This window comes from Eufriesea mexicana, unplaced genomic scaffold, assembly GCF_001483705.2.
Source record: "Eufriesea mexicana isolate 0111107269 unplaced genomic scaffold, ASM148370v2 scaffold1913, whole genome shotgun sequence".
Taxonomy (NCBI): domain Eukaryota; kingdom Metazoa; phylum Arthropoda; class Insecta; order Hymenoptera; family Apidae; genus Eufriesea; species Eufriesea mexicana.
In genome coordinates this window covers 67,775-92,914 of record NW_016909997.1, presented here as the reverse complement: position 1 = coordinate 92,914, position 25,140 = coordinate 67,775, and the positions used below count along the sequence as shown (strand labels likewise).

Genomic DNA, 25,140 nt, shown 5'->3' with positions numbered 1-25,140 from the left:
GCTGAAGAAATCTTACGTAAACTAATAAGATCCGCAAAACAATATGTTTGTTTCCTGTTCCTTTCTTGTAATTGTAAAATTAAATCTTGTCTCCAATTATTATCTTTTCTAGAAAGTGATGATACACCTGGTTCACTCGCGGCCATTTTCAGCGCATGAAATATCTCGTTAGTATTGTTGTAATCTAAATTATTTGTCTTTTCTTATCAAAATTGTATAAAAATCATTTGACAGAAGAACAGTTAGTGGATATTTTGGCAACGTTTGACATACACTGTTTTATCAAGAAAAATTTATTTTAAATCAATAAACTTCCATTCAAATATTAATCACCATTAACATCAAAAAACGCCGTACTAAACACATGACATTTAAATTTACCAGGAATATTTTTAATTATGAAAATAGCTATTCTAACCTAAATATACCAAACACTACACTGCTACCCTGAAATTGCCGGTTATTCGAAATGTCGATATATCCTGTTTGCGAGATTTCAATATGTGAATTTCAAACACAATTTCAACTAGGTCGATAACAGATGATAAAATACTTTCCCGTAACCTCTGTTTGGTGATTAACTACGTCACATGTGAATATCATAGATAAATTAATATAAAAACGTATTTTCTATCCACAGTTAAAATGGGACACATTTGAATGGAAAAGAACTAAAACAGTGTGCGGCAGATGATGAAACAGTTTTCTACATTGCATTTTCATCAAGTGATACCACATCCCATTTATCTAGGTTTGATATATTTGTTCCTCAAAATTTTCACCAATTTTATCATCAGATACTAAATTTAATTACCGAATTATTGCGTAATACATATTATCATATAAATAAATAAAATACATTTTCCATAACTACAAATAATGTTCACATTATATTTAAAACAAATACATATATTACCTATCTTGGAGACGTCGTATAAAAATTTATCTCCACAGCTTAAAGAACTTTCATTTACTTTCATACAAATATTTGTATATTACCTTAATGTTCATTCATTACATTACTCTTTATATAGATTATGAGAATAATTAAGATTGCAATGTAGAAACAAATATTTACTTCCTCCTCGTTCAAGAAGTTATTTTGAAATGAGATATGCGAAGAAAAACAAACGAAGATATTACAAAAAGAGGACAAATAAAAATACAGTTATCTCATTGAACATAACTAACAGGTTTAAGCAGATTTTTAAAATTGTGTTCTTGTTTGTATGTCATAAAAAAGCATTCATTTATAAATTAATTACGTTGTTTAACGTAAAACATTTTTAAAAACTAAAATAACATGTAATTGTATTTTACATTAATTATAGAAATGGTAGTCAAATAAATAAAAATCACAAGAGGAGTCATGTCACTACTCATCATGGACCTGGTCCAAGACAATATTTATTTTATGCTATACTTAATACCGATTTGCATATGAATCGAGGAACAGCAGCAGCAAACGTAAGTGTAGTAGTGTTCGATTATTTAATAATCAGCATGATGTAAGTTTATGTTAATAATACGAATAATAGTATTTTAATTTATTAATTTCAGATCGCAAGTGGCTTGATGTTCCTTCATTCTAAATTAGATAATGATCAAGTGAAATGTCAATATGTTGATAATTGGACAGCAACTGGGTATTATTCATATTTTTATTGTATTTAAACAATTATTTGTACATTTAATTCTTAACCTTTTTTATAAAAAAGGAGGTAAAATGAATATGACACATGATTTATTTAATACATTACATGAAAATAGGCAGAGAATAATAATCTTGAAGGGATTTGACCATAAGCATTTAAAATACCTGAAAGACGAACTGAAGTTTATAGCAATTGGGACTCACACGGTACGACAAACCAGGGGGCGTAACAGAGCAATCGTAGTGTTGGCAGTTTTTGGGCAGAAAGAAGATCTCGAAGATGTTTTCGAAGGATTGACATATCTACGATGATAATAGTTCATGCCGAGAAAAATAATTATTTTTAAACATTAATAAATAAAATTCTCTTTTAAATTCTATTTCAGTCGTGTAATAAGTACTCAATAACTATTCTTAAATTGTATTACGCATTTGTGTATTTGCAAGTGTAACATAATTGAGCACGAACTTGATGGTAACTCGGTATTCCTAGAAAACAAGCTCTCTGGATAAGTTACAGCACTAGTTATCGTCAGAGCAATCTCGTACGTCGGTACTTGACGCGACCCAATGAACATCAACGAATATTGTAGGTACTCTGGATCGTAGCGTCCCATACGCTTGGCGAATATTGCTGTCGAGGGGAAGAAGCAAAAGACAGAGCGTGTTAAAGCGCCAAAGGTTGCACGCGAAGCGGCGCCACGCCCGCCCCACCATATGGGACAGTATTCAGAGGGGACAGAGGAGAGACAGTTGGTCGGCGCAGTCGCTCGCCGCGTTTTATGCAACCAGTCTTGCTTCGGAGCGAGTGAATCTACTCCTCCAGCCTTTGACAGACGAGGAAAGTGTGTGTAGTGACATCGGTGTCTGTCTGACCGCTTCTCGCTGATCGGTCTTGTTAATTGCACGACCGACTCTGCTCCGTCGAGACAACCGATTCGGCCGGATCCGGTTTTCTTCGTGCTTGAGTCAGGACACGACCGTGTAAACGTCCGTATTACGTATTGTCGTCAGTTGTGTATGCTGTCTTTGCCGGCGACAGTAAGGCAAAGCTTAAAGGCGGTGTCGGTTGTGTATTTGGCACCCTTGCCATCGTGCAAAATTTTACGTACGGTTTACTAATACAACTCAGCTATACGGTTGCGGACTCGCGTGTACTGATCGAGTGCCAGTGCGACGACAATCGGGCGTGCTAACACGGGTGTATTATCCACGGCTGTGTACATATATATGTGTGTATGTGCGTAACGTGCGCGTAGAGGAAAACGAATTCGTTGCTGTCGGTGGGAAGAAAGAGATAGAGGGAGAAGAGGGTGGGAGAACGAAGGCGGCCGTGAATCCACGATACGCGGCTACGTTCACGCCGCCGCGTATTCCACACGGCACGACACGAAACACAACAGCACCGTCGACCCAGGCTACGAGAGGAGAGAGACGCGTATCTGCACGCCTTACGAATTATTACGAATTCGCATAGCTTTGACGCGCCTTTTGGCGCGTATAGCCTCCTCGTTCGGTCGACTTCTTCGACCTCCTCGTCGCTACTATGGCGGACGACGAGGTTCTCTTCGACGAGGTTTACGAGCTCTGCGAGATTATCGGCAAGTGAGTAACGAATCCGTGAGAAAGAATGAGACAGCTGCGCTGAGCTGGTGTGAGTCATGCCGAACGAAGTGGAGGGGGCAAGTGTCAAAATGCGAAACAGTTTGAAGGGTGGGGTGAAAGCGATGTAAGATACTGTTCGACGGTGAGAGGATATTCTTTGACAGCCGAACGATACGTGAATGCCTGTATGAGCGTCTGTCTTTAATATGCGTACTGTGTGCACGGCTTAGGTTATGCGTGCTGCTGGTATTGAATCTGGGGATGGTTGCGCGCGCGTAAGCATGCACCGCGTGTACGAACGATGACGTATATTTGTTGACTCGAAAGGGGCGAATGGGTAAGTAACAATACAAAAGCAGGGAAAAGGTGCGTCTTGAATAAGAAGGCTGATCTGCCTGCTGTACGTGCAAGTTTTATTTCAAGTTCTCACACAGGTCGTCTCTAGCATCATGACCCACCCTTTTGATGAAAACATAAGTCCTATCTTTACCTACACATTCGAGTCGTATCTATACGTAAAAAATAAAATGGTTCTTATTTTGCACCCATATTATTCGTATAACTAACAGCTGACCATTCATACAAATATCTAAATAACATGGTGTTTAAAGTTCTATCTACAGTTGGTGTATATTAAGCGATTAGGAAGTAAGTTTTAAACTACATGAAACGATGGGAAACGAATATTTCATATTTCACATTGTCAAAAGTTTTATCGTATGAATGGAAGTTAACCTAGTAATGTGTTATCACTTTATCAATATTATCTATGATATAGTATCGATGAAGATATCAATATGATGATATAATTAATATTTTTATACGTCCTTTTTGTTTACAAAGCTCCAAAAATTATTTTTCATTTCCTTAAATTCTATTATTTTTTAAAAATACAAATTTCTAAAAGTTGCAAACAGAATAACTTAACTTTTTAAAAATATTTTTCACGTACTTTGTATTGAAGCTACACGAGTTTGTTACATATTACAAAGTAAAAGTTGAAAAATGATGAAACAAACCTGTTCCTTATCTTGATTTTTATAATTTCCAAATATACTGCTACATCGTATCCCGTGTTTAATAACATCGTTAAACGTTAAAAGTTAGAGATTAATTTTTTCGTGGGAGCCTAAAAATATAAAATACCGCAAACAAAGCTTCACATGTAGCCATCGGGGTCAAGTTTCATACCTTACTTTTTCTTTTTGTATGTAAACAGAGTTGAACCGTCGTTAAGTTCATTTGAAAACTGTGTCTATATAGTCTTCTACGATTAAATTACACATTTACGTGGTAGGAAAAATAACGCGGGTTTCAAATATCTTCAAACTCCGTTAAAACGCACGATAGAAATGAAACCTTAAATAAAAACACGTAAAATATTTCTATATAATCGAAAACAATAAAAAAATAACGGGATATCGATTAAAACTTAATCTGGCGTTGAAGGAACGGAATAGAAAATAAATATTTCCCATAATATTTACAATTCCCAATAGAACCTTCCCAATCGTTCAACAAAATTTTAATTTCTCCCGACATCCAATCTTTCACCATGCACGTCACAAGATATCACGTCCAATTTGTTTTCCTTTTATTCAAACACGTAAAATCGTTCAACTTCAACTTTATCTGAATGAAATATAATAAAAATAGCAACACACGAAACGAGCTCGGTAATGAAATACCGGTAGAACTGCTCGTTGCCCTGAAACTTTATATTATGTTTCAAATGTGATATACCGAATTATACGGCTGGCGCTGCGTGCAGCGTTGTCGCTTGTTTATAGGCAACGCGTTAGCTGCAACTTCACTCTCGTTCGATGGAACATTTCAAGAGCTTCGTTCCGTATAAAATCCAGTGACGAACGTGTGTATTTTCAGCTTCCCGTTACACACCATCGACGTCTAACAATAAGTAAACTTACATCCGTTAACTACCACCTTTTCTCTTCACCTTCTACCCGTTATATCTTTCTCTCGTTCAACCTAACCTCGCACGGACTTTGGGTTAATTAAATGTCCGATTTATCGGGGAGCGCACGTCGACGGGAAGGAATGGAAATGTGTTTAGAACGGATGGTGAAGGGAGGTAAAAGCATCGAAACGTTGCAGCACATACGTTTCCCCCGGCTCGATCGAGCGACCGCCGAAGAGTTCCAATAAATACACGAAATTGCAATGGCGAGCCTTAACGCTGGCACATAGCAGGTGAAATGCAACTTGGCCAGCACTTCTTTTACGATGCTCGCCCTACTTTTCATCCCCCTCGTAACTCAGCCGTGGAGGGTCGTGTATACAACAGCTCTGTGTACATGTTTTCTGAGAAGTTAGAGTAAATTCTTGATGATGGAATTTGCCCTTGAACTTAATTGCAAGCGGTCGCCCACTGTGGACCTGTTGGAGATAATGCAGCGGTCTTATCCTACGTTTTCCCGATATCTCGTTGCGTCTGATATTACTCGCGTGTTTTTCCTACATAGGTTTATTAGCCGAACTGATATTAAGCTCCAGACGATCGAGTTCCATGTACCGGGAGATAGCGGGGTCGGAGAAACGCGAAGCTTAGCTAATACGTGATAGGAATGCGGATTCCTGGAATGATTGCATTATTTACAAGGCGATTTATATTTGAGAACTCTGATGAGGTAGCTCTCTTAGCCAATGTTATGCAACTTTTAACTTCAGACTACTGAGCTAGAACTACTACTCGCAATAACTGGTTTTAGACTCCATTTTTGCTGTTCTCCAAGTTCCGTAGTTGCCCTTGCCAAAATTAATATCGACTTATTCACTTGTTATTGACATTGACTATGATACAAAACGTAAATTTGAAGTTTTAAAATGCCAAAGACGCCATTAAATTGTAATATTGCAATATTTACTAAAATCTTACTAATATTCTGATATTCGGTGACATTTTTGAGATTACGTACCTAAACAGCAGTTTGTATACACGTTATCTCGAGTTTCGAACGATTTGTCACATATTTCTTTATTATTGCGTATAAAAGGCCTGTTTACTGTTATTATTTTATACGAGGCAGGTGGTATGCTCTGTTCTCGTTAATTCTCTGAATGCTGCATTTTGCTCAGCCAGAACCTGGTGGTATCGAATGATACGTTATACCTGATATTACATTATGCAATAAATTTGTACAGCTATTTTCTCCAGTGCCGAAGCTTTATTTAGAAACGTACTTTTGTAATACGATATTTTCACCCACTATGATATACCACGTTTGGATATTTTCCTCGTAGATAGCACTTAACAATTGTTCACTCATCACAGAATGTACTTCCAAGTGCTCCATAAATACAAAGACACTTTAATGGGCTTTCCCTTGCAAAGGATTATTTGTATCAAGTAGTTTCCTCTACGGAGAGCAAATCTTTCGCCGAAGTTACTCACGATTTCGGTTATTCGAATAGATTCTCCATAAGTTCCATAATTCTATCTAAAAGCTAAGTGGAGCACAACGGATTATGAGACTTTGGTCCAAAATAGCTTAAACAGTTTATTTTATTGTTCTATTATTGCGTATTAAATTATATATTAAAAATAATTTTAGTAGGTCGTCGTTGAAAAAATTTATTTATTATGATTTCTAATTTTTCTTAATAGCAATATTTCTTATGGGAACTATTTTAAACGAGATATTAGAGGGTTCATTATCGTGCAAGAATATTTTCAATTTTTATTCCAGAAATGCGTGAGTTATTAGTGTTTAATTATGCAGAATTGTTTGTAATTTTGCAAAGAGTCTGGTCATTCTCATTGCTAGTTTTTCTTTTTCATATATACATCGTAGGTAATTCAGTTATTACTAAAGCAATAGGCGCGCCATTTGTTTCTTATAGCTTCCCTTTGGCATGCTGCCAATTGTTACCAATGATGATGTGAAGTTGGATTCTGCTTCATAGAAACGAGGTGCCATCGATCTTAATGAATCGTTGCGTTTAAAACGGCAATACAGTCGTTAGCTGAAAATTCGTGGAATGTTTGTAACGTGATACTTATGCTACTATTTCGTGCTGGAAATGTATATACTTGAAATAATTAAATTCCGAAGCTGAAGCTGAATAATTAAATTCCAAATTCCGAATCGTTTTTCTTTTTATCACATTATTAATTATAGAATTAATAGTGCTTACGTCAGTGAATCGTGGTATGATAATAGAGAGAGGTATACTATAGTAATCTGTACGAAGGAGTAGAATGTAATCACGTTCGTTTCTTATATAACGTGACGGTGATAAGATTAAATCAGTGTCGTCTAAGGAAACTTATATGGCATAAATGCTCTCAACAGCTTGTATTTCAACATCTTTTTATCATTATCGGATAATAAGACAATTCATTTTCATTCTTAATTATGGTTATAAAACAGTAATTATGAAAAGTTGTAATCGGTGCTAAATATCAGTTTATGCTAAATAGTAATAATATATTAAAAAGTTAAATAAGATAAAAAATATATTTAATAAAATAAGATCAACCTAGTAGATTATTAATAACCTAAATTGAAAAATAAATAGAGAAAAATAAGCCTGAAAAATTATTGTATAACGCTATGAAAGGAATCCCTGCGTCTTCGTCCAACATATGTAATCAAAACACATATTCTTACGTATACATACACGAATACAAAAGATGTTAAATATAGATCTAATCTTCTTGGCTCTTGCCACTTCCTATTGTGCACTAACATAACGTTGCAGAGATAATTTAATCACGAGTAAGTGTCAGCATCTCACTCTGAATTATTCAGAACTAGGTCTAATTACAATATACAATTGAACAATCGAGTGATAAAAAATCTTTGAGAACCGTGATACAGCTTGAACCAGAAGCAAGTCGGGTGAATTTGCTCGGAGGTTTTTCACGTCAGACCCAAGTATTTCTCTTCTAAGCACTCATACCCTCCCCAGTTGATATATCGTGAGATCCAATATAGTTCCATTAAAATATCGACCACATCCAACTTCGCTATCCACGGAATTGACGCTCGAAGATTACCAACAGGCCAGAACGAGATTTCCAAGCTGAAGTCGCATTAATGCCATTCCTGTCTGTCGACTCTACAATTTACATCTTGGCAGAAATAAATATCCACGACAATTTACGATAGGCAAAGACCGTCGAATTCCACGAATTCCTTAAGTCCGGTCTCCATAGTTCCGCGAGCAGCTTCAGAATAAACAGTATATTTGCCCTTTGCCATTACCATCTTTGAACAGGATATTGATTCCTTTGTTGTCCACCGGTATCCGCCATGGTCATTAGCCCATGAATGACTGTATAAACTTCGATGTCCTAAGAATAGTTTATAACGAAACTTCCATGTTCACCTCTCTAGTCGCGTCCATTGATGGCATTTCCATTGAGGAACAGCATTTAGGTACGTGAAGTTAGCGCTGTCTCGGCCGGCAACGCAGTCACGTTTGATCGACGTGGGCCACAACAAAGAAACTGTAGCGAAGGTTACCATAGTGAAACGATCTTTCGTAATGTCCGCAGATTTCACAGTCTTTAATGCTAGACGAATATTTTCGAAATTTATTCTCGGTAAAAGTATCACTTTTCCTTTTTATCTTTTTTTCTCTCTTCGTCGAAATCAGGATTGTGGTATCGAAGTATATATTGGTGGTTGGGTAAATGTTTAGAAAGCGATTTCGAGGATTTTTAGATACGCGTGTCGTAGAAATCAGAGGAAATTGTATGAACTAAGGAGCATAGCAGGGATTTTGATATTTTGAAATTTTTAATAATCTTTGGTTTGTAAATTGGGTAATTTTTAATTGAATTTTTACAGTAGTCCCTTTTCTTAAGTACGAGGACATGTGGATAATTTAAATTGTTTATTTTAGATCAAAGTGGTTACTATGTTACTTAACACTAGAACCACCGATCTTTAATGGGTACCTAATTATAGAGGGTATAGGTAATACTAATTTTAGTGGTACGATGACGATAAGTGAATATGTTAATTACGATATTACATCAATATGAGTTAACATTAATTTTTTTAAAAGCAGGTATGTGTTTTCAGTAATTACAAAAAGGAAAATTCTTTTGACTGTATTGGTAGATTTCGCGTTAATAAAAATTTTTTGTTTCCAACGAAGTGATTATTATTTTATATTAAAAATACCGATATTATTGTTTGACCAACCCAATATATGCTCAATGTATATAATAGCCGTTTTCTTCTAATTTTCGAGATATTTATAAAAATAAATAATTGAAATAACAATTAATAATTAAAATTTAAAAAAGCAAATAATTTGTAAGGAAAATATCAGCACATGGAATTTTGGCTATACGTGTGAATTAGTATTGGATGAATTATCGAACTCGATATAATTCTTATCTTCTGTTTATAGTTTGTATAAACACAGCGTGGGTAGGGCGAATGGAGCAATGGACGTTTTGGTTGCATTTGTAATTGTATCATAAATATGAGTAAACACGATACATATGAATAATGTTCTCGAAAATTAAAGGAGAGTGGAAGATTTATGTCTGAAATAAAGTTATTCAAAATGTTGATTCCTGTAACATATGTAACATTAAAATTATCTATATCTAATTTATCTAATATATTCTCACGAAATTATTAATATGACAAATAAATATACATTTACGTTTCTATTTCAATAAACAATAATTTTAACGTTAATTTCGCTAACAACAGACTGTAATATCTTAATTTGAATAATTATGAAACAGAATACCAGAGATTATTCATTTTGACATTCGGTTCGCCAATTCTAATGTCAAAAATCGTCGAGAAAAATTAATTTTAACGTTAATTTCGCTGTCTGAAATAAAGTTATTCAAAATGTAGATTCCTGTAACATATGAAACACTAAAATTATGGATATCTAATTTATCTAATATATTCTCACGAGATTATTAATATGACAAATACATCTACGTTTCTATCTCAATAAATATTAATTTTAACGTTAATTTCGCCAACAACAGACTGTAATATCTTACTTTCAATAATTATGAAACAGAATACCAGGGATTATTCATTTTGACATTCGGTTCGTCAATTCTAATGTCAAAAATCGTCGAGATGGATGAACCTGTTCATTTCCCAAATAATCATCGATTTCCGAATCTCCTGACGGTCGAGGAATATTTTTCAAATTTATTCTTATCAAAACCGTGTCCCATTGTTTTTTTCGATCGAAATCACGTGATGAAACTGTACAGTGCCGGTTGTAGTTACATTATATCTGACCTAGTTCCCCCTAGGACGTTGTATTAACGAGAAGTTGCAAATATTTCGTGTATTCGGAGCAACTGTCCACGAGTGGGACGTTCAAAGTGGTTTTCTTTCTCTCGGTACGCTATAAATAGAAGAGATAACAGATATTTGTGGAAAGCAATCATGTTCACCGTGGATCTCGTGCACGGTATCAATTCTATGAAAATATTTGTATTTTAACGTGATTGCAGGGTAATAAATTCTCATACTGGGCACCAATCATGCGGATATTTTTTATTTCAAAACGTTCCATCAATGTGTAATAAACTGTCATATGGGGTGTCAATTGTGCGAGAAATATTTGTGCTCGAAAATATTAGGTTAAAGCCTAGTAATCGATCTATCGATTATTCGAATTTTGAATTCGTTGTTCGGAATATAATCCATCGGTATTGCAAGATACTTTCAGATATTACACATTCCTCATTTTCGTTGAAATTCGATGCATAATAAATTTTGATGCAGGTCGGTATTATGAAAAAATAATTTTAGTCTAAAATATTACATTGGAATTTGTATTTTGACATCATCCAGAATATAATTCATCAAAGTGTTTTTTCATATTTAACATCCTATAATTCTTTTTTCTTTTTTGAGAATTTGTTAAAATTGTAATCACGCGAAAAATATGTTTATTATAAAATATTATATCGAAGGATCGTAATTGATCGAAAGTTTATTCGTATTTTGAAATCATTCGAACCATAATGTATCAGTTTCAAAATGTTTTAAAAGGCTCCACATTTTATAAATTATTTTCTTTTCCCTTTCTTTTTTTTTCGTATGTTGGTTGAAATTGTTTCGTTCTCGCTTGGACTGGTTTTTTGAATTCGTTCTTCTGTTTGTAATGTATCGATGTTGCGTTCACTTCACGGTCGAATTCACTTCCTCCTCCCGGTAGAATATAGTGACTATGAAGATACGTGTGTGTTACTTTTAAGTACTGAAAACGTAACCTTTTTGCACGATTTTCATTTTGCATTTATTCTTTCAATATTACGTTTCGCATACGGGCTACACGTTTCTCGGAATTAAAGCGTGTTTCAGTTTAGTACAAATATTTCAAAATGTTTCCAAAAATAATAAATTAACTTTTTAAAAAATATCCTGTAAAGCTTGAAAAATTACTTTCTGGAAAAGGTGCTTTGCCTTTATATTTTTTAAATATAAATTTACTTCTATTCAATATTTGTATTTATTTACATTTAATATTAATGTTAATCTTTTATTTATTTTCTTTTATATTTAATGTTAATCTGTAATTTAAACTTAATAGCTTATATCTGTATTTTCATCAATCTATAGGGATTTAATATTTAAAAATATGTTTGTTTTTTTTTCTAAAATAATAAAAATGTATTTTTGATATATTTTATGTTATATATAATTGTAGCTAATATCCATCGACATATAAATATATTAATATATACATAATGCCAGTATTAACAGGAATAAAGCTTGGCCAGAAAAAAGATATATACTGTAACTACTTAATTCATTTACAAATTGCATGTCGTTTACTAAATTACTCTCTATTAATTTCTCTCGTCCTGTTCCCCATTTATTACTGACTGATTAAATCAATAATATCTTAAACTTGGGTTACAAGTGTTTAAAGTATAATTTTCTTCTTCGTTTTACATAGCTTTTAATATCTTTGTAATTACCCCATTTAAGAAGCGAAAGATATCTTTTATGTGTTTGTAGAGCAAAGAAGATAAAATTCTAATTAGAGTGTACTCTCTTTACTGCTGTGTAATACACTCTTTTCTTTCTTGGTGGCGTACAATTCCTTCTAAAAAAATTTTTATCCCAAGATTATCAAAGCAAACGTGCTTTTAGGGGTATTTTCTCTGCTTTTTGTCCCTTTTGTGCGACTTATCTGGCATTTTACTGAAAATTATTTCTTGTAACACGGATATATAAAATTACGCATCACCCTGACATATTACTACGACAAAAAAAGCACATTACGGTTGCAAATGCATACAGCAGAACATTGCGATGTAAAAAACGTGTACCTCATGCGTAAAAATTTTCGTTGTGCGTAATTAAGATAAGTGACTGGAAGGTTGTTTTAAGTTGAAAACGTATTTTATAATGATTTCATTCTTAATTATTCTATGTATTATTTTTGAATATTTTGCTGCTAATTGTATTATATATTGCTTGTAACTTTATTATTAGTAATTACACCTACTATTTATTATTTCCAAGTGTATATTAATGTCTTGTCACTAATAATATTTTGTATTATTTGTCATTGCTTTGTTACTCGTTGTATTATTTATTACTTGTATCTTTCTTGTTAGTAATTGTATTATTCATTATTATACCCTGTTACTAATTATATTAATTGCTATTTGTAATTATTTTACTGTTAATTGTATTATTTGTTATTTTTAATGCTCTTATTAGTAATTATATCATACCATTTATTATTTACAATTATCTTACTAATTGTATTATATATTATTTATAATTGTCGTATTACCCATTGTATAAAAATTAATTTTAAATATGGTATTCTTTATTATTATAAATGAATTATAACAATATCCATTATTAGTCATTTAAAACTAGCATGTAAGTCGTCTTAAGTAAATCACAAAATCCAGAATTACCATTTAGTATAATTATTTCACTATCATGTAGAATATTCATTGTTTATTCACAAATTCCTACTGTATCCCACCAATGAAGTGTAAAATCCATTTTTCCTAAACGATAATATCCCCAAATCAATTTTTCCTACTATAATAACAATAATAATAACGATTTTACATATCTACTACAAAATCCAACGAAAGAATAAAATTCCAATAAAAATAACCGAGTAAATATACAGGAAAAATAGCGGAAAATTATCTTGAAAAATTTTATCCACGAATTTTCGCTACTTCCAAAATATTTGCGACGCATCTGCTGAAACAAAAATTCGCGGAATTGTAAATGCTGAAAAGATATCGACAGATTCAAGGTGTTAACGACGATAGGCTGCAATGCTTTATTTAATGTATGTCAGTTATTTAATATATATCAAGGGCAAAATGTATTTTTGTCCTGTACGCAAAGGATGGTAGACATCAGAGCTAGGTCGAGGCGAACGGTATAGCGGAGGATATCAAAGTGAGAAAGTTCGATCCTCTCCAACTCATAAGTGGCATGAAGATTGAGTCGCTGAGATCTTCTTGACATCACGGCGAAAGATCACCATGGGAACTGTCACCCAATTGTTCCCGAGATGCAGATGCGCCAAATAAACTTTCAATTTTAAACTTCCCGCGGTTACGCGTCCAAGTTTGTCGAGTTACTAGGCTAGGGAGACGAATATGTTTGGTTTGTGCAAACGTATATATGATCTTGGTCGGAACTGGTATATGAATTAAGACACACGTGAACGATCCGAAAAATGGATGATTATTTTATATTTATTCGTTATGGAAGATGGTATTTTTATTTTTGTATTAATTTATCTGTCTCCTATTTATATTTAGAAGGTAAATAATATCACTATACACACATAGTATCACAATAAACTGGTATACATTATGACGACTATCTGTTATACGTGTGTATGTATAGAGTTTAAAGGGACACGTTAAATATTTTATTTGCGTAAGTTTCAGGTTAAAAATGAAAATGATTCTTAGGTATTTCATCACTATTGATATAATAAATATAAAAACGTGAAGTATTACAAGAAAATATGTGAATATAAAAGAAATATTAAATAGTAGATAATATCGATCATTTTTAGAAATTTTGTAATAATTTTAGGAATATTTAGAAATATTTAATTTTTCTGGTTTTAGGATCATTGACGTACAGTTGCATGTAAAATTGTAATAGGCGTTAAATTTAATACAACCTATTATACATTTAAATATTAACTCCCTGGCTTACAATATCGTGCGAGACTCGTGGTCAGGAAATCGGGCTAAACGTGAGTATCACGGGTGAGAGACGTGGTTTGTAGATAGGACGCAACGTAAGCAAGACGGGTCAGCCTCGCGGTTCATTTTTGCAGATGTTTTCCTATCTGCATTGGATGTTATTCTTCATCGCATTCGGACGAGGATCGATGTGTGACTATTAATTTTCGTCGATGTTTCTCTGTTTCGCTTCAACTTGTCAGCTACGTGTTATTCTTAGTTACGTTCGGACGATATGGCTCTACCTGCCACTGTGCGACTGCTGTTTCATTATGGCACACGCCATCGAAATTTAGATTGTAAGGCAAAGGGTTACAAAAGAGAATAGTAGTGATAACTCACGTTTGTATTTAACTGTAACATAACTCGTGTAACTATAATGATTTTTCAGCAAGAGTATTTAATCGTAGTTTCACGCGAAATTTTAATGCCCACGGATATACTCGTAGAAAGAGGAATTGTGTGACTAGAAGCAGCATTCAAGAATTGAAGACTTCGTTTTTCCCTTCCTTTTCTTTTTCAGCATAATAATACGTCGAAAGTGTCATTCTCTTTTATGAATAATAGCGGCGACATAAAGCAGGATAATAATTTCGAGCGCTTTACCTTTCAATCTTCACTTTGTTATAGAATTTCTTGAGAGACACCAGTCTTTCAAAGAATAGAAAGGTTTAATTATTTCAGCGATCCATTATACTCTGTTATATGAGGAATTTCGATACAGAGGCATTACCATTATGTTAAATTACAGTTAATGCGGTAAATATAGTACACATCGGTAATAACTGTTGAAATCGTACGATATTTCTGTTTCAATAAGAATCAACGTTATTTTATCAAAATTAGCTGTCCATCTTTATAGAAAAAAATTCTGAAAACAATCAATTCGAATAGCTTAATTTCGAGCTTAAACAAATTTGTTTATCGTGAAAATTAATTGGTGTTAAGAATCACTAATCTGTCACGTGTATTTAAACATAATACACGTAAATAACAATAATTATAATTAAATTACGACCAAATTGCGGTATACAGAGATAACGATAGTTAAAGTGAGATGGAAATAATTAAGTACATATGAAATATACAGTATAAAATAATTAAGTATAATGAGCTTTCTATCTGAATAAAAGTCGACATCAATTTTGCCGAAATTAGTTATTTGTGTTCTGGAATTGTAAATATAAGTGGACTGATTTTCACTAGTTTGGTAGTTGCAGTGATATGAAATATACAATATAAAATAATTAGATATAATGAGCTTTCTATCTGAATAAAAGTCGACATCAATTTTGCCAAAATTAGTTATTTGTGTTCTGGAATTGTAAATATAAGTGGACTGATTTTGACTAGTTTGGTAGATGCAGTGATATGAAATATATGATATAAAATAATTAGGTATAATCAGCTTTCTATCTGAATAAAAGTCGACATCAATTTTGCTAAAATTGGTTAATTGTTTTCTGGAATTGTAAAAATAAGTGGACTGATTTTGACTAGTTTGGTAGTTGCAGTGTTAAGAAGCTTGTTTATCCCGGAGTTATTCTAATGATTACATTCGCTAAATGTAATTCCCTGTCACCCCTGTTTCTTGATTGTGACCAGTTGGTCCGTAATCTCTACGAGTTCAATAATGCGGAAACAACCGAACTATGGAGGTAGAACATCATTGTCAATGCAGCACAACTTCAACGGCGTGCCTTTAACAACGAGCACCGTTTCCGACTTTGCAAATGCATCTCTCTTAATTGCACTGGAATTCGTCTCACTTTCGTCCGCGATTTTCTATACTTTCTTGTTTACTTATTTTTATTTAACCTCGATTTACCTCACTTATTTGCTCATTTATTTGGTAATAAGTTTTCTAGAAAATTCTCTTACTCTTTATAAATTTTACTTGTACAAAGTAATAAATTATACTATATTTAATTTATTTTGCATTGGGACATCGATTTTTTAATAGTAAAATATTTTTTCTATACTTTCTCCTTTATTTTTATTTTACCTCACTTATTTGTTCATTTATTTGGTATTAGGTTTTCTAGAAAATTCTCTTACGCTTTATAAATTTTACCTGCATAAGGTAATAAATTATATTATAATTAACCCTTTGCACTTGACGATTTTTTGGCTAGAGAAGAGTAGAAAATCAAAGATTTTCTATTAAAAAACCGTCGATACTTTTTTGAGCAGTAAATAAAGAATTGTATAATAATAGAATTGAAGAATTATTTGATTTCGATACTTCGCACACTGTTACATTACATTAAATTTGATATATTAATTAATATCAATTTTCCAAATTTTATGAAATTGTGACTGAAGCTCACCTCTCGAGTGCAAAGGATTAATTTATTTTGCATTGGGACTTCGATATTGTTAATAATAAAATATTATCCTCTATATTAATTCTTTAAAAACGATATCTATGCACTATAAGGACTCGCGTGACGTCTGACTATATTCAGAAAAATATTTCAAAATCCATCACGTTATACAGGATGCCAACTGATACATTGCATGATATAAAACAAAAATAACTTTTACAAAAACACGTTTTCTCAATTTTTCATTATTTTATTTGGATAAATAATAGATTCTTTTCTTTTAATTAGGGAATGCTAACGAGTTATGACTTTCTCAAACCCTTCAGTTTTTCAATAGCCACCCTATACTAGGTAATAATATCGTGAATTATAATTTTCCGAGTTAGATATTTTTGAAAAATACACAAAATATTTCATTGCTTCCTATGACATAGAATAGCAACCACGTGGGAAGAAATTAGAAATCGTATCTCATCCTTGAAGAGTTAAGTGACCAAGTTAGAACCTTGGAACTGAATCTTCGACTCGTGGAAGATATTGATATTTATTTCTATCCACACTATTGACATTACAAACTAGTTGCAATTATGGCTCTTCAGAGAAAAGTGTATTTCAATACTGTATATTTAACTCTTTCGCTACTACGAGTAAAAAATTAAGACAAGTGCTACCGTTCCTCTTAGCTCTGTTCGCAAAGAATTGCAAGCTCTATTGCGACGATCAGTTTTTCCTTTTCTTTTCTTCTTCGCAAGATTTTCGTCAAAAGACCGAATGCTAAAGACTGCACTATCGTAATGTTACCATCTTCGACACGTTGCTTCGTTCTAAGGAGAAATTTCGCGGCCACACCCGCCATAGCGAAAGGGTTAAAACAGATAGCGATAATAAAATGCTTCTAAACCCAAGTAAATTTCCAAAACCAAATTTCCAAAAGAAATTTCGATTTCGAAATACCCAGTACCTAACACCATCTCTGTCATAGTCATCCTTAGTGCCTTTGATCTGTACAGTCTTTGATCTGTACACAACTTGGGGTATAGACTTGCACAGGTGCTCGAGAAATGAACGATTTCCAAGTGGAACATCGGGGAACAATTTTTAAATGGTCGTACCAGCCAGGTTGGACGCTGTACGAGTGTCGAATGGACAACGATGTGACAACTGTAGCCAAAAATTTGTGCAAATCTCTCGGGGAGAACGGTGTAACTGCCCACACGTGTGAACAGTAGCTGGTGAAAATTCGAGCGGTCGATTCGAGTCCCGCATGAGGATCATGCTTCGAATGCTCTACGCATGCTTTCGACAACTTGTGATGAATGTTGGAATAAAAAAAGCTTCAAATTGAGCATCTGTCACTATATAGAGCGATCCTCGATGCTTCTAAATCAAATCAGGAGTGCCTGTTTTATCTCGAAACACGTCACGTACGTACAGAGTTGTTTGAACCGGATTTTTTCACGCCTGTTTTGCTAATGGAATGTACTTCGATGATATCACGAGTGGGTGTAGTTGCTATACCTACATTGGGTGTAGTAGGTCAAAACTAGTCGCTATAGGTACTTATATTGCACACCGTGGCTTTAAAATAATTATTATAGCTGAATTAAATACAGAAATTCGAAATTGGTCGCTGAATGTACTCTAGGTACAGTGATTTAAAATTGTCATTAAATTTTTAAATGTCGAAAATCAAGTCTAAAATTTCGAGAATTTGAAACTATGTACTCTTTTTTGTCATTTAAAATTTTTGCAAGCTTGGTAGGGAAAAAATAGAAAATTGGTGAATGGGAAAAAATGGAAAAAATGGAGAACAAAATGGGAAAAAATGTTTCATCGTGTTAATACTATTAAAAATATCCTATGAAAGAGTTTTTACATACATCTAACATGGTAATCAATAAAACAGGAAGTAGATTAGAAATAGATCCAGGAATAGTTAGAATATCTACATTAGGTATTTTTCTAATTTATTTTCTAATTATTTCCAAATTTATTTCCTAATTCCTATTTATTTCCTAATTTATCTAGATTTATCTAAATTTATCTCTATTCTTTCACATTATATTTACCCATAATTAATATTATTCAAAGTTTTTATTAAATCTTAATATTATTATACTATTAAAAATTTATCAACAAACTGATAGAATTATAATAGAATATAACAGAAAATAGAATATGAAATAGAATTGAATCATTAAGGATTTATTATTAAAACCTAATTTCGTTGTAACTCGCAAATAGTTCTTAAAACAAAACATTTCTCTGCCAAAATAAAATTAGCACCCCCAGTTTCAAAAGTTTCAAAATTATACAAAGTTCGAGAGTCGAGTTTCAAGAATTCAAAGATTATCCCTAGTTACCCTCAATTAGTACCAGACTTCAGAATCTATTAAGCAATGTGCACGAGCAAGTAACGCGTAATTTCAAATCAAATTTCTTCGTACGAAAATGAAGCACTCGTTTGAGTAAATTAATTTACGCGATTCTAAGCAATAACTTGCTGAGATTCTACGCGTATGCAGAAAGATGCTTCCGTATGGCGTGCAGTTTTCGAGTGGCTATTCTAGCGAAAGGTTAAATAGATCAATTACTGCAGAAAAATGCATCTTATACGCGCGAAAAAATGCTAAGGGGTAAACGTGATTCGTGTTTATTAATTTTATCACTTTCGTGATATCTAGTAGTTAGAAGGCGATGATTTAATACCAATTTGTTGAAAAATAACCCGTCGAGCTCGAAGGTATTAGTTTCCCAGAGACGGATGATAAATCTATGAAGTTTCGTGGGAAACCAATACCTCGTTTCGTGAAAACATGCATTTAATCCCGGATTAAATAAAAACACGGTTTTGGAAATTAGGGGTGGTTCGAGTGCTTCGATCTTCAAATCAGTTTCCTATAAAAATTGAAAAACGTTGATCACCGTGTTCGTAGTCTTCCTCGTAGTCTTCGCGTATAATAAATCACAATGTATCACAATTATAATTATGAGATGTAGAATTACAATTACAGAAAAGGAATATTATAATTCAAAAATATTGTCAATTTTCTTGCACACTAAAATTTGATTTTTAATTATTTAAATTATTGTCTAAAATTTTTGCAAGTACTAAAGATTGGTGTATTTATTGGATACTACTTAAAAATGTAATTTTAATAAAACTAGGTTTTAGTGCTATAATTGTTACTTTCTTATTAAATTAATATTTAATACGTTCTTTTCAAATTTATATTAAAATTTTTTTATTTAAATTGCTATATAAGGAATGAACTTTTTAAATTACTTAAATGACTTCAAATTAGGTGTATGTTAGTTTTATAATAAGTATAGATTACTTAAATATACTAAAAGGGTATGGTAATTTTATAAAAAAAGGGGAAGAAAATAAATTTCCAGAGATCTAACAGGTAATACAGAAATAAAAAGTATAATCGATCTAATAGGAACAATTGCAATAAGAAAACAGCTTCTTGCTATATTCTATCAGCCTCCTATAAAACCACCCAACTTAGAAGTTTCTGTACACTATATACACTATGTGTTCAATGGGATATTCAACAAACTTCGTCTTCAAGTTCAACAGGTCATTTTCAGCAAAAAATATCAAATAAAATACATGTTTACTCTTCAGTTAATTAATTTGAGATTGATATATCGAATACATAATAAATTCTCTCGGTATTACTTGACAATAATATTTACTTTATACTAATTTTCATTTTATATCAAATATTCACGCTATAAGTACTCACCTGTAATGTGTGTCTAAATATAGTATACAATACACTTATTATTAATAATAAAAGTTAAAAAAACAGAATAATAATTTGATAATTTTTACATAATATTTATTTTTTGAAATACCAAAATTTGTCAAAACTAAATTTAAATATCAATTATAATTTTTTCGTTAAATTAATTCTCGTTACACATGTCAATATATATAGCAAAATCACATATTTGATGAAATGTTAATGCGAGGTAATAAGTTGTCAGAATTTTCATCAATTTAATCGTCAACTTTCAGACATGATTCTTCTCATGAATTCGAGTTACTATGATTCTAACACGATGCCAGTGTTATCAGTTTTTCGTTTTGATTTTTAACGCAAATGATTCGTGGTTTTTCATAGGAAACGTAGGAAAAAATGGGAAAAGAGAGAATTAATAAATTTTAAATCTGGTGATATCAGTGGCCATAACAGTGGCCCATATCTGTCAATACATCAGTCTGGAAAATAGACGTTCTAAGTGGCTATTACCTCCCTCTTAGTACAAGGTAGTACATACACGCCATCTTGTTGCAATCATATTTTTCTTCCAATTTAAAGTTGACAATTTTATTCTATATTAATCTAATTTTGATCATTCTTCTTCTAACTCAAAGTTCATATTTTTCGTCTAATTTAAATGGAAAAATAAAATATTTTTTAACGAGATTTAATAATAATTCGTTACTGGTGGCCATTTTACTATACGTGCTACAACGAAGTATCTCTTCGTTATTTTGCGTTGCATATTTCTCAAAAATCGATGTTGAAAACTATGTCCCACAATACCACGAGAATTTTCACCCCCTCATTAATTAGAATTACCACTGTTATTAATACCATCACGAGTAAATGGAAGTTCATACGTAATCAAATTTATGGAAGGTTATCCGAATACTGTCGTAAATCAAGCGCCAAATTGCAAGTGAAAGAGACTTACACGATTCAATAGTCGTGATAAATGAAAGCCATTCGATCTTAAAATAATTTTAAAAGCAGAATTTTGCGAATGGTCCCGTATTTTACCCGACAATTAACACTGTATTACTAAAATCTTGAATTTTTTCATGTTCCACATTCTGCTGGCTACAGGGAAGAATCACTTTGTCAGAAAATTAAAACTTTCTGCGAATTCTCTCATAATTTACTTTCTAATTAGCACTGTACTATTAAAACTTTCAACTTTCTGGTGCTCCTCATATGATTTTTAAACAAAAGATTCCGTTACTTGAAAATTAAAATTTCGCGAATCTTTTCATACTTGGCTTCAAAGAAATTAGCTCTGCGTTATTAAAACCTGCAGATCTTCTTAAACTCCACGTTTGGTGATACCAGATAACGCTTTATCCAAAATTAGAATAATGCAGCTCACAACTAGGACTGTACCTAGGACTGTACCCATTCGAAATTTTCAAATTTATACTTGGAATTGTCAAAATTTGGAAATGGAATTAACCGAAAAGTGGAACATCTGAGAAAGTGAAGTAATGAGCTACACCACGAGGCTATCATCACGACTCGGTTATCGAGACTCAACTATCCCCATTGTGGACCACAAAGACCGTATATGTTCCGACACTTGTGACAATATAACCACTGGACTTTGCAAATCAAAGGAAATTCCAGATTGTTCCGCAACCGCCTGGCACGTCTGATAATGATCGTCCGTACCATGAGCCATCGCCTAACTCGCGGAACAATGCTGTCATAAACTGTTCCCCTTGAGAGACTCTACAGCTTTCATCCTGACCACGTCACTGTCATCGTTGACCATGACACTTGAAATTCGAGAAAAACCTATTAAGCATTTCGTCCTGGGAGAGCTTTCGAAACTTCGCTCTAATAGAAAGGGCCAATAGGCCAGCAAAACGTTGCATCTTCTTCAGAACGAAGGATTAACCCATTGCGGTCGATGTCCCCGCAGCGCATTCGCAAGTCGAAAAATACAGAAAACTACAGAAAATTACTGAAATTACAAATTTTGCATTTTTACGTATTACAAGTAGCATTAAACGCAAATTAGTTTCAACAAATTCTGTGCGTTTTAACCAATTACAAGAAATTCACAGATGTGTGTGTCCGAACGGTCCAGCGTTTCTGTGACAATTGCCTGACGACGTGTATACCACGTCGTTGGCGATTCTGAAACAAATATTTTACGACGTGCGTGACACGTTTTTCCAGCGCAAGTGGTTAATGTCCGTATATTAACTTTAATCCTGTATAGAAAAATAATTGCGAAACGCTAAATTTGCTGTGCTGAAATCTGCCGACCGTAAAGGGTTAATACATCTGTAAGTACATCGTCACTAGGTGGATCTTGGTTGACGACGATTAGTGACGAACGACTCTAAGAGGAAATTGTGTATTTCTTGGAGTGTTTAGTTGCTTCGTCCTAGAAGCCGTGTTTATAGTATAACTTTTATTTCAATTTTCGATAATTCTAAAGATTTTATTATTTTGTACTATTTTTGTAACTCCGAGGATTAGATATGCCTCATCACCCTCTCAGTGGCTTAAGTCATATATCTAATTGCAAAAGTACAAATTTGACACTCATCACTGAATCATCTTATAAATGTGACTTTCCTGTGAGACTGATTATACCACCAAAACTGTACTTCAAGACTTAACAATATTCTCTAGTATCCTTGAGTCTATATGTTGTCTAAAGAAAGAGTGACTATTATTAGACCTATCTTAGACATGTCCTAAGGAGAATTTGGTAATAGCACACAGTTGTCAGTTTACACTTGTCAGACTTGCTTAAGGAAATACAGTGCATACTATATTCTAGTCTTTGGGAGCTTCGAATTTATGACACACTTTTAAGCCAGCAAAAATGACGAGTAAGTCAGTAGGTGACACAGCTAAATAGCTAACTAAACTTATATATCAGTTGGAACCTTCATTATTCGAAAGCTATTACTCTTAAGACACGTGGTTCGTGTAATTCGTGACACGATTGACCATCTTAGCCATTTTAGGATGAGGGTTACGAAGGATTCTAGGAGACTGTGTGAAGGTTATAATAAATTCATGATGTTTACATCAATATTTAGACTAGGTGACTAGGTGCTATACTTCGTTCAACGAAAATTAGTAGGGAATATAAATAAAACAGTCACATGATCTTGGCTTAGAAGTCCTAAACAGGCCCTTCTGTACAATATCAGCTAAAATTTTCCATTTTCCTCAAAATATTCTGGATCTTACGTCTAGATCAGCTCGGATCCAGATCTAACGTTTCGGTCCTGGTGTAATTACAGGTCACTCACGTGCAGCTGTTTGTATTTCCTGTTAATTCTCGTTGAACCGAGTATAGTACCTAGTCACCTAGTCCAAATATTGATGTAAACATCACGAATTTATTATAACCTTTGTACGGTCTCTAAGAATACTTTGTAAACATAATTCTAAAATGAATTAGATGGTCAATCGTGTCACGAATTATGCGAACCACGCGTGTTAAGAGTGATAGCTTTGGAACAATGGAGGTTTCAACCGATTCTCGTGGGTCTTTGGACACCAATCGGTTGCATAGGTGGATCAGGGCTGTTATTTCGCGTTCCGGATCGAAATAGTCGTTCGATGGGTAGTACAGCATTCGTGACATAAGTCTTTCGAGGGCATTTGTATGAAACACTCCAGCATTCGGGACAACAACGCTAATAGTCCATCGTACTGGATGAAGCACGCAGTCGATCATTATCCACTTGCTCTGCATTTCTGACCAGTTGCGCGATATTAATTTAGCGGGCTACCTTCGAGAGAGAATCGTGCGCCAGAAGGGTTAGTTAGGGATTTGCAACCCCTAAAGCGGAGTAATCCTCGTGGTTCAATCAGGACGTTACAATACACGAATTTCATATAGGCATGTCCTGCACTGAAAACACTGAAATGCATATACTATGTGCTCAATTTTGCAATTTTCTCAGATTTTTTATTGCAATACTATTTTCCTATTTATTATTATTTTTATTTCACGTAGCTGATTCAAAATGGAAAATTCTAGCCAGGAAGTTCTTTTCTCTTTTAAATGAATGGACTTTTTTAAATTCTTGGGAACACAAGAAATTTTTGAGGCTCGAAAATTCGAAATTTTTCGTAATCTAAAATTCTGGAAAATTCGAAACTTTTCGTAATTTAAAATTCTCGAAAATTCGAGATTTCTCGTGATTGGAAATTCGTCGAAATTACGTAAAGTAGAATATAAAATCGATAAATGGAAAATCGTTTGCAGGGTACTCTTAGAATATTCGATTCACGTGTGTCTAGAATATTCGATGCGATATACTTTGCGACTGCTCGACGAACGAATTTTGTTTTTATTTTGAAAATGGAAATCAGTATTAAGAGCCTCGAAAGTTTAAAATTAGCTGTTTTAAGAATTTATAGGGTTTTGAAATTTTGTAAAGTTTTGCATTCGAGTTTAGAAAATTCAAAAGTTAATTTTTAATTCAACCATAATTTTTTCTATGAGTTAATAAAGACCCAGGTATATGTAATCAACTCACTTCTCAGGTATGTTGGAAATTTCTGGTAGTTATGGGAGAAAAAGCT

At 33.3% G+C, this 25,140-nt stretch overlaps 2 protein-coding genes across 2 annotated transcripts in view; one reads left to right on the top strand and one right to left on the bottom strand.

The window, feature by feature from the left end:
* LOC108549376 (autophagy-related protein 16-1) overlaps positions 1 to 298 on the bottom strand; it is a 53,229-nt gene extending 52,931 nt beyond the window's left edge. Inside the window, exon 1 of the mRNA XM_017902727.1 lies at positions 17 to 298. Within this exon, the coding sequence (XP_017758216.1) occupies positions 17 to 146 (130 nt within the window). The 5' untranslated portion in view covers positions 147 to 298. The remainder of the gene's footprint in view (positions 1 to 16) is intronic.
* A 2,280-nt stretch (positions 299 to 2,578) lies between these two features.
* The window catches only part of LOC108549375 (peripheral plasma membrane protein CASK), a gene marked incomplete at its 3' end in the record, with an annotated part of 89,809 nt that continues 67,247 nt past the window's right edge, over positions 2,579 to 25,140 (top strand). The window contains exon 1 of the mRNA XM_017902726.1: positions 2,579 to 3,259. Coding sequence (XP_017758215.1) covers positions 3,201 to 3,259 — 59 coding nt within the window. The remainder of the gene's footprint in view (positions 3,260 to 25,140) is intronic.